Here is a 16,080-nt window from a genome sequence, read left to right on the forward strand (position 1 = left end):
CAGATAAATATTCCCATTCAGTATTGCATATAGGACAAGATTTCCATATGACTATAGTTATTAATACTTGACCTCCCTTTTCTGAGCTTGCTTTTCTGGTTTCATTATCTGAGTCAGTGGTGATAGAGATCACCTTGGCCACAGAAATGGGCAGGAGGAGACGTTACAGTACCTTAAAATGTTCTGGTTTTTATTTACAGCATAATGCAATTGGAGGAGGAAGGCAGAGGTTCCAGCTCACACTGGCAATGTGCTGCAGGTCAGGCAGGGAAATGGTGCCCTTGGGGGTGGGCTGCTCTGTCTGAAGCATCTCAAGTGCCCCACCTAAGTCTCACCTGTGCTGTTAAAATATGGACGAGGGAGAGAGAGGGAGGGGAACGTGCACCACACCTTCTTGTGCAGACAATTTTTCCTGGGACAATTATCATATAGCTTCCCATCGAGTATCGTGGTATTCAGCATAAATTTGCATGTCACACTGTAACATCAGGCATCCAGGTCTGGTCTCCACTGTGAATGCTGTAACATCAGCAGCAAATACATGTATTAGAGTTCCTTGTGTGTGCTGTCTTCCATATCTCTTTATACGTAAGAAATGCAGAATAACAGTCATGGCTATGCAAAATATGCAAGGAAAGAAACTGTACAAACAAACACGACAGAATTTCCCTTATCAGGTGAACAGCACTGGCAGCTGCATCCTTTGGGACCAGGGATCATGGAGTGGCAGGAATGATGACGTACACTGAGCAGAGGAGATAAAGCAAGGAATAATTCCCCATTGCCTCACACTACTTTGGGCCTCCTAATCTACACAATCATGGCCCCTCGGTTTGTGTACGCCGAGCATTTGGCAACAATACCCACAGTGTATCAGCAGCACAACCAAAATGTCTTAGGCTCAGAGTTCTGAATCTGCCCAGCTCAACCCTCTTGAAAGATGTTGAGCCAGTGCTGGCTGCTCCTCTGTTATTGGCCCCCAAAGAACAAAGTGATTCCCTGAGCAAAGGGGCAACTGCAACAAGGATGGATGGATGTTGATGAGTGGCTGTAGCTCCAGTATCTGCCCAGTAACCTACAGAAGAGTGCCCCAGAGAAAATCTGAGGGCATAAAACATGAACCAAATCACACCCTGCTGTAACTCCATGGGGAAAAGGGTGATTTACTGTAGCCACTGTGTTCTATATATAGCAGTTACATCTTTTTCAGCACCAAGGCTGCCAGAGCTCAAGAAGCATTTGGATAATGCTCTCTCTCAAGCACGTGGGATTGTTGGGGTGTGCTGTGCAGGGCTAGGGGTTGGACTCGATGATCATCGTGGGCCCCTTCCAGCTCAGGAGATTCTATGTACACTATGTGCACATTTCTCCACCTACACATTTTAAAACAATTAATTTTACTATGGCTCAGGTAATACACTTCCTTCCTTCATAACACAGTACCCTGAGGGTGTGTGCCCATTCAGAAATGCCTCTTTACGACCTAAGGCATTATTTTTTCGCGCATCAGAGACAAAGGGCAGCAGCTCTGCGGTCTCACCATGGACACAGGGAAGTGCTCAGGTTGTGCAGGTGGATGCAAAGCACAACTCATGGCACGCCTGTTCAAGCACAGGAATGGTCTGGTGGGCTGTAAATTCAAAGCTGTTAAAGTCTGTGTGAGGTGTTAAATGTTCAAACAGTAAAACACATTTTACCTTTGTATTTTCCTCAGTATCACTCTAGGGAGCCCCTCAGAGCTATGTCCCAGTTTCTGATGCAGGCAGCTGGGGAGGAGAAGGGGGAAGCATGGCTGTCATGCAGGTAAGTGCATTAAGGCTACTGGTGACACAAGCAGAAATCCCTTGGATGCAGTGATGGAAAAGGGAGTTGGGAACACCAGAATGTAGCTTCCTGGGATGCTGTTGCTGCCTGCACACTTTGATGCTGCTGTACCACTGATTGTACAGCCACATGGTTTGTGAGGATCACAGAAAAACAGCTGTTTGTAAATAGCAGAAACATAGGTCACCTTCATTGAGTTTTAGAGTAAACACCGTGCAGGGTTGAAGAAGGCAGTTCACAAGGCTCAAAGAATAGTGAAAGAAATTACTTTCAGGCTTTGCAACACTTTCGGAAAGGTGCAAATGAATCTCTGCTTCTACCCAGCTGTGTGCTGTAAGCTGACACCTTTAACAATGTGCTTTTACTCCTGCTGTTGTTGCAGCTGGGGTCCCTCTCAGCTCCTTGTGTGTGACGACTGTGCTCAGGTCCATGTGGGAGAGCAGTTACCACCTCAGTGAAATGAGACAGCTCTCCTGGGCATGCTGGCAGGGGACTGAGCCTTGTGCTTTTACAGGCGTTGTACACTGATGATGGACCTGACCAGAAGTGAGAAGAGGATCTCTGCATTGTTTCCAGCGACAGGTTTCGCCTTGTAGCCAGTAAACCTCTCTACATCCTTCCTCAGCACACTCCACAGTGAGCCCCTGCGCACTCCTTGTGCAGTGCTGTGGAGGCTGAACCAGAAATGAGCCCTGATCTGCAGGTGAATGTGTCTTGGGACACAGGTGAGTAGAAGAGGCTGAACTTCCACCAGTGAGTGGACAACAAGGCACAGAAGGAGAAAAAGCCCTTCTGTGGTTATCAATGTAAATGTGGGGTCTGGCCCCATGTCGGGACCATCCTGCAGAGACCCCCCTCCCTGGAAATGTTCAAGGCCAGGTTGGACAGGGCTTGGAGAAACCTTCTCTAGAGGAAGGTGTTCCTGCCCATGGGAGGGAGTTGGAACAAGATGGCTTTAAGGTCCCTTCCAACCCAAGTCATTGTGTGATTCTATGAGAACAATGCTTTTTTGTGCTGTCACTAAGACACAGATTTAGAGCCTGGCAAGGTTTCGTGTGTGTATGCTGACAAAATGGCATTAGTACTATCTGAAAATCAAAGGAAACAGTATTAGAGTAGCAAGGAACCAAGAAAAAAAAAGAGAGAGAGATACAGTTTGATCATAGAATAAAACTTTAATTCTTATAAAGCCCTGAATGAGACACAGGAAGGGCAAATATTTGTTCTGCTGCTGACCTTCTCAGGCAAATAGCACATCAGGCCCTGCAGGGCTGGAGGCATTGCGCTGAGGGGAAGTGAGAAATCACCAAAAGCCAGAGAGGGCTGTAGAGAACAACTGATTACTCAGGGGAGACATGATGAACTCCCCAAACTCCAGCACAGTGAGAAACCCTTATCTGGTTGAATGTGCCCAAATAACTACCTTGGGTTTTGAGAGAAAGAGCTCTCCCAAGAAGGCCACCTTTCCCTGCTGGTGCTAGCTGCAGGAAAGAAGGTACCACATGGATTCCTGGCACCAGCAGGAGCAGTTTTGGGCAGCCATGAAATACTGGGATGCCCTCAAGTTCTCTGCCCCTGGGTAGAACTTCCTTACCAAATTGCTTTAAATCTGGAGTACAACTATTGGAGAAGTGCTTAAACAGAAACTTAGCAGATAGGGAAGATCAGCTTAGTTGAAAATCACCAGGGAAATAAAAAACCCTTGAAGAATAAGAAGCTATTTTACACAATTAACAAAACAATTGCTCTTAGTCAGACATTCCGTAAACGTTCTAGTGCTTAGAATGGAAGCATCTCCCTGGGTTAATAGTCTTTCTTCCAGTAGGAAAATGGGTTCATTTTACCATTACTTATTGCTGCTGAAAAGAGAGGAATTAATTTCCAGTGTGTGTCCAGAGCTAAAATTCAAACATGTTTTCAGCACATGTGTAATATTCTGCATGTGTGTGGTCCTTATGTCTCAGATAGAGAATAGTGCTTGGTATTTTGAGCTGAAAAATGATCTTGTAAAAAGTTTTGGTAGAATTTTCCATTCCATCACACTAAGAAGCTGATTTTGGTGACGTCTCTGTCTCCGAGGGGACAGCACTGCTGTCAAAAAGGGGAAAGGTGCTCACCTGAGCTTGGCACACTGCACAAGCATAGAATCACGGAGTGGTTTGGGTTGGGAGGGACCTTAAAGACCATCTTATTCCAGCCTCTTGCCATGGGCAGAGGCACTTTCTACTAGACCAGATTGCTCAAAGCCCTGTCTAACCTGGCATTGAACACTTCCAGGGATGGGACATCAAATCAGTCACTTATTTTACCTACATTTCCAAAAAGTGATTTTTTTTTTTTTTATTCCTACCTAGAATGTGTGGCGGGGGTGACACCAGCCACCAAAGCAGTGGTGGCTCTGATCTCAGCCCAGCTTGGAGGTTAGGACAGGTTTAAGATGTAAAGGAGAGAGACCATATGAGAGAGGAGCTACAAATGCCAACACCTGGCTGATGGGTCAACAGGGTGTTTGTTACTCGTGGCTCTCGTTCTCTTCATCACAGCCCCCCTCATCCTGAGAGCCCCCCCTTAGTTCCTTTATTGGGAGCAGCTGATCACCTCCATAATGATGCCGTTTGTGACTAATCTTCCAGGTTTAAAGATGAACTGTGGCTGCTGCGGGCTTCTACCTTTGCCGCATAGCAATGAGAGCAGAAAGTCAATTAATTACCTTCTCACTGGAATCCAGGGACCCTTTTGTCCTTGGCTCAGCCGAGTGTGTAATGGAAAAGGGAGCGAGGCCGGCTGCAGCTGGCCAGCTGGGAATTGCATGACAAAGTGAAAGATGAGCTCTGGGGAAAAGGAGAGGGAGGGCACTGGGGGGAAATCCTCATCCTACAGGTTCATTAAAAAAAAAGTAAGATGCTACTGATTACACAATTATTGATTTATTTCCCTGCTTTCAACCCTGATGACGGTGCAGACACGCTGTCTTATTTCAAGGCACCACCTGAGCTCCTGGGACATGGGATCATCTGCTCTGAACTCCTCCCTGCTTTAGAATTGTGCTTTAAAGAACTTTATTTGGGTAATGGTCACTTTTTGGCTGCTGTAGCCTCTCACATGTCCCCAGAGAGATGCCACCCAGCAGCTGTTCAGTTGCTCTGAAAGCTGCTTTCAAAGGTGACTGTTTTACTGCTCTTTCTGGTGGTTTTCTGTGGTAAAGGTTAATGAAAAAATCACTCTAGAGATCGAATATCCCAGGAAAGATTTGACTGATGGTTACCAAAACAACTGAGAAGCCATGGGTAGTGATCTGAACAGATACTGGGTTTGACTATGAGCAGGAGGAGGTCCTGCTTTTAGCAGCTTCTCTGTGAGACCTTGTAAGGTCACCCCCCACCCTCCCACGCAGGACTCAGTGAGCAGAGCCCTGTTCTGAGGGAAATCGGAAAAGCAAACGAAGATAAGGAATATTTTAATGTCCATTTATCAGATCTGACAGCTTCAGACCCCTTGGTAATTGCCTGTTAATGAGAGCAAAGAAATGTTACCTCTGGCCCCTCTAGTTCAGCAGCATCACTCAGGTCACTTTGCATGGGTTAGGAATGGGATCAGCAGGAATCACACCTCCTGAGGGAGGGAAAGAAGGGGCAGTGGAAGGGAGGAGGATGAGCTGGGATGTGCAGGAGGTTCCAGCATGGCAGTAGTTGAGCCAGACAGAGCCCTGGGGGGAAGGGGGGGTCCCTGCAGAGGGCTCTGTTGGGATGGTAGTCAGAGAGGTGATAGAGGGAATATCAGAGGGAAATTTGGCATCAGATGCCCAAAAAGGCATCTGGATTGTAGAAAGAATTAAACCTAGAGAGACCATGGAACATTAGACCCTCTAGTTTAACTTTCCCTCCAGGCACTCCTGTCCTGTCATCAGTTGGAATGTGAGCTGAACTGGGCTCAAATGATTTATCTGCAGTGACAGCTACAATGACCGAAACGAGAACAAGAAAAATTAATTTCTGCTTTCCTGCACAAGTTGGAAATTTTGGATCCCAGGTTGCCCCTTCCTCACCAGGGTTTGTACCTTGTAAATCAGTTTTTGGCCAAACAAACATTCAGATTTAGCAGCTGAAGGCCTGTGACACAGCAGGAAGAATGTCATCTCCTCCTGAAAAGACTGAGCGGGTGCTGTGCTCACGTTGGTAACTTCAATGACATTTTCAGGTCTTGAGAAACAACTCCTGGGGATCTTCTGCTCAGTACAATGACCAAAACATGTTTACTTAATAAGTCAGTCCTAAGGTTAAGTGGTTTAGTATTGGAAGAGAGTTCCTGAATCACAGTCCTGCTCTTGGACAGCATAGCCCTCTCCTTTCCTGGCCTCGCAGTTTTCTTTCACTCCGCTTTCTGATGTGCTCCATGGAGAAGTAGTAACTTTAAGTCTCATTATTACTTTACCTCAGTCACAGTTTACATGTGTGCAGGGGAAGGTAATCACAGAGCTGCCTTCCCTGCTGTTCTCTTCCTGAGGTTTTACGCTCTCCGTATTTCTTTTTGTCATAAATCAAATTAACAAAATTGCTTAAGAAGTCCTTTTCTATTAAAAGCAGATGGTGGTGTGCTGCCAAAAGGTTTATTATGAGAACTGTCTGTTTGGTAGTAACACTTTGAGATTACAGGCTGCTAAATTCAGAGTTTTGACGTTTAAAGACTTTGACCCTGCTAAATAGTCCCCTGTGAAATAAATATTCTGGTATGCATTTACAAAGGCCTAAATCAAGATACAACTGGCTAAAATATTGGTTACTGTATTTGCTGAAGATCCTTGGATCCCCCTGCAGAGCAGGAGAGGTACCTGGAGTCTTAGTGGACTTTCATTGCCAGGACAATTAACAGTTCAGACCAAATGAAATGCAGCTTTAATTTAGGTGGTTACATAGCAGGATTTCAGTGTCAGCCCAGCTCAGCATCCAGCCAGTCACGGTTCTGTAGTGGGTTGGTGTGGTTTGACCACAGCAGGATACACCAGTAAGTCAAAGCTCTGATTTTTGGACTTATGGCTTTGTGTCTTCGGTACTTTGTGATCTCTGTCCTTCATTATATTTTATGAGGGAGGCATCATATAACATGGCAGAGAGATGGAGCAGTCAATACATTTAATTCCTACCCCTCCTTCCCTTCAGGATTGCCATCAGAACTGGAGATTCAAAGGGGCTGGGAAATTGTTTCCTCCTGCAGGGACCATGCCAAGGAAATCACACAAGGCAGTTTGATCACCTGAGCACCAGCATTCAAATAATTCAGGGTGATGGACTCTGTGATTCTCTAAAGTATGCTCTGAGAGTGAAGCTGGGCCCTGTTTAGCCTACAAGCTCTGCAGTCATTGGGAGGCTGCTGCTGAGAGAATTATCAGTGCTGAGAAGCCAGGCAGCCATAGCCAGTCCCCAGTTTGTTTGTCAGCCACACAGGTACATCTAAGGTTGTGGTCCTGACTGGTTTTGGAAAGCTCCTGAACCACGGAGAGTGAGCCCAGCTGGTGCGTTCATGGACTCATTCATGGGATGCAGCAATGCAATTCATGAACCAGCTTGTCCCCCTTTTTCTATTAGGAGCTGCCCCAGGAGGAAAGTGGTGGGGTGGAACAGCAAACCAGCACAGCAAGATTCACCAGTATTTCAGCTTCCCCACAGCTGGAAAAGCAGCAGTACGGGATTGTAAAGCCCCCTCTAAAACCTGCAGGATGTCCCAAATGCATGCACCATGCTGGGCTGGGCCCCTGGAGTGCTCAGCTGAGGGGGTGGCAGTGTCCTCACTGACACCATGAGCAGCTCTGAGCTTTGGGCAGGTATTCCATGCTGCTGCCTTCTGCAAGGATGGAGGGAGTGAACAAAAATGCTTCTTTAGTACCCAGGAAGTACTCCAGGGAACTGTGTGTCACTGCTTTGGTGGGCTGCTGAGATGGGGTTTTAAGGCTAAAATAGGGTCAATGCATTGAAAAGAAAATGTGAGAAACCCAAACCAAAATCATATTTAAAAAAAAAAAAATTCAATCTGGAAGAGCAGGGTGTTTAAAAAGGAATCAGAGCACATGAGTAAAGCATAAAGCAGATGTTCCTGTGACAAAGACACAGACTTGGGTTTCAGACAATATTAGTGTGATGTCTGGCATTGGGAAAAAAAATTCTACTTATATTAGTAATTTAGGCCAAAACATCTACACATAATGGAGTGATTAACTACCATTTTCTGCAGGGGATAATGTGGGGGTTGGATGCGTATGTACCCATTGTATCTGTCTTTTCATGCCTCCATTTCTCTTGTCCGAAGGGCAGAAATAACAGAGCTTCCACCCACGGCACAACACAGCATTCCTGTGAAAAGCCCAGGCACCTGCTGGGGTGGTGGCCATAAACACATCTCTGGGCAGAGCAAGCAGGGGGTGGACACAGGGATTCATCACCCCTGGGTGTGAGTTCTTGGTTTATCAGTGGTAATAAGAATGTTTTTGCCCATTTTTGCAGATGCAAGAAGGCACATCATGATGAGAGCAGATATGCACGTGTATGCTTATTTTATATACATATATATATGATATTTTTGGGTGTGTGCTAAGCCCTATTATTTGTAGGTATCTTTTTAATCTCATTTTCCTTCCTCTCTTAATTCAAAGTCTTCAGCTAAATTCAAGGAAAGGAACAAAATTTGTCCCTGTTTCACCCATGAAGCAGATACCCTTAGGCTTTTGGCAGCTGCAGAGTAGACCTTGGGTGAGGACCACCCTGCCTGCACCTTGCCCACTCCTGGACCCATTTCTGCCTCTCCTTGGAGCACAGCATCCCACTGGGAAGTGACCAAAAACCCCACAGGAGATTTGCTGCAACAGCAACAGGTGAAATTTCTATTTCATTGGAATATTTACTGTGGATCAGTGTGAGCTGCACAGTTGTGCACTGTGCTGCTGTGTCACCAAAAATACATCCTCTGCTGCAGCTGTGATATCCAGCTCATGGTCTGTTCCCTCCCCTGGCAAGGAATAATTTCAGTTGTGTCCTAATATCTGTTATCTTTCTGTACTTTACACTAGATGAGAGAAAGAACCCTCTCTGTAGTGGTCTGGTCTTCTGCCTGTGTGGTTGATGCTGAAACCCCCAGGGTTGGCTGGACTCCTTAGTTGCCTCTGGGCAGGGAACTCACTGCTTGCTTGCTCATGAGGACAGTAAATATTACCCTGTCCGAGCTTTCCTACTCTGAAGTGCTGACAGGAAAGCTGTCCAGGTCAGAGTATTTGAGAAACTGTATAGAAATGCTACATTTAGATTGTAATTACAAAGTGCTGTCCCTGTGACTGGATCCATAAGTCAGCACAGAGGAGCTGTCTGCAGTGGGAGGTGATCTGCTGCTCAGTGTATCCAGGGTTGCTATAGACACTCCTGAAACAGCAGATTAAGACGCTGAGATTGGCTGATCTCTCTGAGCCATGTAAGAAACAAACAGATTCTCTATTGCTTGTGTCAGACACAGGTAACTGCATTTCCTTGCACCCCAGCAGTCCTGGAAAGGCTGGTTCTGCATGATTCTGAGTCCCCTTTGGTTGCAGAGAGCCCTGCGGTCTCCCCCTCCCTGGGCTACAGTGTGTTCTCCTAGCACTGTTCATTGCATTGCTCACGCTAGTGTTGTGGGATGAAAGGAATCAATGTGTGTGGAGACTTCTTGCAAAAAGAGGGTGTTTTTTTTTCTCTTTGCTTGCTTTATTTAAGACTTTAGGACTCTGCCTGAACTGCAGAGCAGAGGAAGTTGAGGTGAGTGCAACATCCAGTCCTCCCCCATAAGCACCAGTATCCCCCAGCTCGGAGTGGGTATGCAGGGGACTCAAGAACACCAGCATGAGGTGAGGTTTTCTGCAGATGCCATGGCATGGGAAGTGTTGCTGTGGGCTGAGCTGTCTTTCCCTTTGGATAAAGCAATGACATACCTCACCTTGCCCTTTGGTGTTCCTTAGGACACAGCAATAGCTACATGTGATGTTTTTCTGGGTTGAGATTTTTACTGTACTCTTAAATGGCTTTTATTTTTGGTCTCTGCAAAAAAATTGCCCCAAACCGATTGATGATATCCACATGCAGAGGCTGCACATCCAAATCCTGCTGCTGGAAACAGCAGGCTCCGGAAATTCAGGTGGGGTTCTGGTTCAGAGACCCAGCTGCAATTTTCCCAGTAGCAGAAGTCTCAGGGTTAGGAGTACCCAGTTTGTGCCACTCCAAAGCATCGAGCAAGATTCTGTTAAAGGAAGATACACAAACTTCTGTATGCTGCCTTCCCCTGTTGGCCTTGGCTGAGCACCAGGAATATCACAAAGCAGGGACCAGGTTTTCCCAACATGCTGGTCTTGGCTTTTGGATGGGGCTGGGAGACATTTGCAAGAGATGTGAGTGACTGTGTGTGTTGCTGACCTGCTTTTATCAGAAATGGACACAAAAAGGAGAATGAAAATGGACAGATGGGGGATGGAGCTGGCTGAGAGTGAACCCTCCTGACAGGAAACACCCCAAAGGCAAGCTGGCTTCTGGGGCTGTCCCTCTGCTCGGAGAGGCTCTTCCTCACTGCATGCACAGATGGAATAAAATGAAGAAAAAATAACATTTAAAAAGAGGAAAAAAATAAAGAAAAAATATAATTATATAAAAGCTTTCCAGTTCTGGAGCATCATCTGACCACAGGCTCCTTAGGGAGAAATTTCCTGTACAAACCAGCCATCGTTCATTACAGCAGCTTTTATTCTGTGCTTTGAAACATTATGTGTGGTCACCACTGGTTAACTATGGCTAGAGGTAATGCAGACTCCCTGCAACTTGTGCTTTCTTTGCAGGTTGCCCCCAATTTTGCTTAAAATCACCAAAAAAAAAAAAAAAGCAAACCCAAAAATAATGTTATGCTGGAGGAAAACAGCCAATCTAGGACTAGAGATCACAAAAATCTAATTTCAAAAAGCAGCACTTAGGCCCCACAACTGCAGCAGAAGAGCTTTTTATTTGAAAGTTAACATTAAAAAGCTTGGCACCTATGAAGTATGTGCTTTCCTTTCCCAGTCCATAGTCTGGGAAAGACTATGTAATAGTCACAGTATTTCCTGTGAAATACAAGCGCATGTATATATATGAATATTTAATTTGACATTGATGAAGCTTTATGTATTAAGTCCATGAAAATGCTGTTAAGCTCATGGGAACAATAAGATTTTTGTAGTGAGCTGGGAATTTGGTACTGCAAGTGCCCAATGGTTATCACTTAATTTTGATGTCAACCATAGAGACAAACTACAAGCTAAATTTAATTCCATCTTATTGGGAATGTTGTGGAAAAATTGCAAATAAATTTTTAGCTTATAGATGATAATGGTTTATCGGGGCTCCTCCCTTCTGGGAAATGAAAGTCACAGAAATTCATGTATAAACTGTCTCCCAAATTAGAGATGAGAAGCTGTCTATTTTGTAAATAGTGAGGTTAAATCAAGATACCTTTATTTAGTTTTTACATATTCTCCTGGCAAATTTTCTTACTGTGAGACATGTTAATCTAAAATGATGATATTCACAGCCCTTTATATGCTCAGTCTTTGTTTTATGTCTCTATAATTTAGGCAGCCATTTTGTGTTCAGTTAAAAAATTAAATAAAGAGAGGACATCCACTGTGGGCTTTCTCCTGGAGACTTTGCCTCTGGATTTTACTGTGTTGTGGTTATTTTATTGCAGTGTCTGTCAGCCTGGCTGCAGCTGTCCTTGTCTTGAACACCAAATTGTGAATTCAGCCTCAACATCCAGAGCACAAAACAAGCAGCAGCTTGTGTGATTCTGCATCCAGCATTTTTGCCTTGTACCTTCAACATGTCAGTCAGCTCTAAACATGGGCAACAGGGAGAAGGTGGAACCCAAGGCTTGGGGCATTCCAGCATGCTGGACTGCACCCCACAGCCCATCCTCCCCTCCAAAACCCACTCACCACATCCTGATACCGAGGCCTTTCCCTTCCCTACCTTCCTGAAATTCCCAGAGCTATTAACTAGGTCACAGGAGCTGGTCCCAGTCCAGCAATTTGTCTAATTGCCTTTTTATACTATATTGTGCAACTCTTTATTATCCTGTCAGAGTTCCCATCGTGGTATCAGAGGGGGCACAGGAGGCCGAGCTGGGATGAAGGGCACTGCTGTGCAGCCACTCATGGACGAGAGCTGAGAATAAGCTTGTGCATCACTGATGCTGTGGGGATGGCATCTAGAGGTGCTTTTGGTGATGGCTGGGGGAAGGAGGACTGCTTCCCACTCCTGGGATCACCTCTCTAAGTACCCAGGTACATGTCCAGGGGGGTGGCTACTGCTCTGAGAGTGACTGCCTGAGCTGACTGCACGATGTCTGCTCCATGGGCAGAAGTGACCACGTAATCTTCTCAGGTCATTAGGCAGAAGGTGCCCCTCAGCCCTCTTGTTTCTGCAGCTGGCAGCTCTGCTGGAGATGCCCAGCAGCAGATTTTCAGGAATTATTATGGCATGAGTAAGGAAACTGAGCAGGAATCAGAGGGTTACACACCTGCATTCAGACACCCACACTTTTTGTGAGTATTGCAAAGGAGGGTGAGAATGAACAAGCAGGATTTACAAGTCTCCCTTTTCACATGGTCACAATTTGCAGCCCAGTGTGTTTGTGGCAGTTCACAGCCCACCAAAAGCCCAGGTGAATCAAATCCTTTGGGGGTTGGGAGCCTGACTGAGCAATGAACCTCTCCTGCTTCCAAATAATCACACCTTCATGCAACTGGCACTGTACTGTGCCACCCAGCAGCATGAAGAGGGGCTGGCAGTGAGGGCTGTAGAAAGCCCACCCACCCAAGATTGGCCTTCTCTGCTTCCCTTAAATGATTTTTGAGCACGAATAGGTCTTTTCCCTTAGCTTGTTAATCAGAAGACCCAGCCACAAATCCCACGAGCCTTCTCTGAAGAGATAAGGCAGTCGCTCCTCTGGCTGGATGTGGCGTTTCCTGGGGAGGATGGGGAGGTCTGGATAAGCTGTACTCCGCAGAAGTAGGGCTGCACACCCCCAGGGCTGCTCGAGGGGGTAGAGGAGACATCCATCCCGCTCCGGGGAGCGGCTGCGGAGAAAGCAGCTAGTGCCAGAGCCCCCCGGCGCCAGCTCTGGCAGAGGAGAGGCTGCTGCTCGCTCTTTAGCTTCGTCTGAAACGATTTGCAGCTCAAGCGCCCCTCTGAGAGCCGCTAACCTTTCGATGAGATTTGGCACCGTTATACTGCTTGGGTTAATTGGGAGTTAGAGAGAGTTCAGGAGTGACGCGGCTGCCTCCGTCTGTCGGTCCGTCCGTCCGTCCATCGATCCGCCCCTCCAACCTCCCACGCCTCGCTCAGCTCCCGCTCCCCGGCGCGCTGCAGGCAGGGATGGGGAGTGAAGCAGAGGTAAATGCCCCGACCCTCCTCTCCGTCTCTCCGGGCTCCGCTTTCCTCTCTTCGTCTCCTTCTTTTTCTCTGTATGTCCCGTCCCCCCTTTCTCCCCGATTTCAGCCGCCCGTAGAAGTCCGGAGTGGATTTCTTTTTTTTTTTTTTTTTTTTTTTTTTTTTTTTCCAGGTGCTACTGCAGAAAGTCTTTTTCTCCCTCTCCTGGAAAAGGGGCAGAAGCGAGCTGCCGTCCCGGGGGCTGGTTAGGGCGGCTCCGAGGTGCGCACCACCAGCGCAGGGGTGGGGGAGGCGTGTGTTGGCTCAGCTCCTGGCATTAAAACCGGATGGGCACAGCGGCACGGCGGCATTCCCTGCTCCTGTATCCCTCGGACCTCACCAGACCTGAACTCCTTACCATCCTCTGCATCCCCCGGCAACTCTGCGCAACGCCGGCACCCCCCCCTCTCTCAGTTTACTACTCATCTCGGTGTCCGACGAGGCTCAGCAGACCCCTGGCGTTCTGTAGGGTGTCAAAGTGAGGGGTTCCCCGAGCAAAGAGGGGGCACAGCTGCGTCCAGCAGCGGGAAAAGAGACTTCCCCAACCCGATGGCATCCCTGGCCGGAGGAACGGCCCGAGCCCCTCGCGGAGGACGAGGGTCCCACGGACCTCGCAGAGGAGTCCCTGCCCGGGGGCAGCCTCTCTGCACTGGCCCCGAGAACCTGGACTTACTTTCGAGATCCCTGTGGGGTTTTTTGTTTGGAGTTTTTGGTTGGTTTGTTGCTTTTTGGAGGGTTTTGTTTATTTTTGGTGGGCTTGGGTTTGGTTGGGGGTTTTTTTGTTGTTGTTGGGGTTTTTTATGTTGTTGGTTTGGGGTTTTGTTCGGGTTTAGATATTGGTTTAAATTTAATATTTGTTTACCTATTTATTTATTTATTTATTTATTTATTTATTTGTCTTCGTTTGGGATTTTTTCCCTAAGAGGTATCTACCCAGCCCGGCACATCCGTCACACTCTGGATGCTCAACGAGCAACCGAAAACCCGTCTCCTCCACCCTTGGCACGGTCGTAGATAGACTGGGGTTGGAAGGGACCTTAAAGATCATTGAGATAGCTGAAACTCCCTTCCTCTCCTATGTATCGAGGGGTGCTGGCTGGGGGTGCGGCGTCATGTGCGGCGGGGCCGTCTTAGGGCTCCCAGATGAGCTTTGGATGTGCTGGGGCAGGGGCGGAGATGTGTCAAGGCGATTTAAGGAAATATTCACGTACCAGACAGAGGTTTGGATGAATTTTCGTTCCTTCTTCCCTGATGCCCCTTGCAGCCTCCAGAAACAGGTGTTCTTCATGTCTTCTTTCACAAAAAACTCGTTTTAGGATAAATAAAATTAATAATAATAATAAAAAGAGAAAGAAATCGTTGGTTTAATCCCTCGAGGTGTTCGTCGTAGCAGTCATTTTCCAGTGGTGGGAAGAGGTGAAACAGCAGTTCCAGTGACGGCCAGAGCCCAATGCATCCTCCTCTGGCCGATTTTAATTTTCCCTGCTTAAACCACAGCCCGTCGAGACGATGGTAAACTCGGGGCGAAGCGCTTCCCCGCTCGGCTTTCTCGACCTATTTGTGCACTGACATGTAATAATTCCTCCGCAAAGCCTCCTCTGCTACCATCCAAAAGCCCCGTTTTTGCGGAGCTGGCTGTAGCAGCAGCTACCCCATCCTTGCACCGGGAGTCGGGAACAGCAGCCGAGGCACCTCTTAGGGGTAAAGACCTCATTGGGGATATTTATTTGGGGCGGGGGTTTTACGCCTTTCAGTCTCTTTGCACACAATTTTCTTTCAGATTCTGCCGGGGAGAAAACACAAAAAAGAAAAAAAAAGGTATTTAAGGAGGGTATTTAAGGTTTCTTTCCCTAGGAGTCGAGGAGGATTCGTTCCCCACCACTGCTCAGTGCCGCAGCCCACCTGCAACCGCAGCCCGAACGCTCCCTCTCCGCTCCCTCAACAACGTTATTGGGAAATAATTTAATGCTGGCTTTTCCACTCATCTGTAGTAAAACAATGCTCTTTTTTTACCTTCCAAAATAGCAAGCGAAACACAGATTCCAACCTCCCTCCCCCCGCCTTTCAAAGGATATATATATATATATATAAAATTTTATATTTTTTTTAATAAAACAACGATTTAAGTGCTCCCTCGCCGCAGAGGGGACGTGCTCTCCGCACACTGCTCCAAAATGCCATTAGTCCCCCTGCCACCCTGCACTTGTCTGTGTCACAGCACAGCACCGGGATATCCCGTTGCCGTTGCTGGCTGTGTTGACCGCTCATCTCGGAAAAATTCAAAATAAATAAAAAATCGTAAGACTTTTGACTGACAAAGGAGTATAAGCGCTTGGAAACAAAACTAAAATATCGGTATTTCATTTGAAGAAAGGAGAATCTCAGCATTAGCTGGGGGGGACGGAGAGCTCTGCACTGAGCATCCTGCCGGGTGCCGGTGCAGTGCTGGTGCGGTGCCGCCAGGCTGAGGGCCCCGACCAGGAGCGGAGCCCCGTGTCCCGCCGGTTTTGGAGCTCATGGATCGCGGGAATCATTACATGCAGCTGAGCTCTCGCTCCTTGTGCTCAAGTGGCCACGCACCGCTGTGCTCCCCGCGCAGGGTCCGCTGCCCAGACCGCCCTCCGCCTCCGAAGGGGCCGTGCATTTTGGGGGGCAGAAAAAAGCAAAAGAAGGGAGTGCGAGGAGGAAAATCCCGTTAAGAACCGGTCAATAGACGCCTGTCCGCCTCTTCAGCGGAGCTCTTTTGTTTCTCTGTGGGGAAGCGACTGGAGGCCAGGGGCCCGCGGGCGGG

At 47.4% G+C, this 16,080-nt stretch overlaps 1 protein-coding gene across 1 annotated transcript in view; it reads left to right on the plus strand.

The window, feature by feature from the left end:
• The first annotated feature begins 1,788 nt into the window (after positions 1 to 1,788).
• Positions 1,789 to 16,080, plus strand: part of SLC32A1 (solute carrier family 32 member 1) — an 18,314-nt gene continuing 4,022 nt past the window's right edge. Inside the window, exons 1-3 of the mRNA XM_008920137.3 lie at positions 1,789 to 1,803; positions 2,339 to 2,370; positions 2,488 to 2,549. Coding sequence (XP_008918385.3) covers positions 1,789 to 1,803; positions 2,339 to 2,370; positions 2,488 to 2,549 — 109 coding nt within the window. The remainder of the gene's footprint in view (positions 1,804 to 2,338; positions 2,371 to 2,487; positions 2,550 to 16,080) is intronic.

This window comes from Manacus vitellinus, unplaced genomic scaffold (genome assembly GCF_001715985.3).
Source record: "Manacus vitellinus isolate BGI_N305 unplaced genomic scaffold, ASM171598v3 scaffold_26_pilon, whole genome shotgun sequence".
NCBI lineage: Eukaryota > Metazoa > Chordata > Aves > Passeriformes > Pipridae > Manacus > Manacus vitellinus.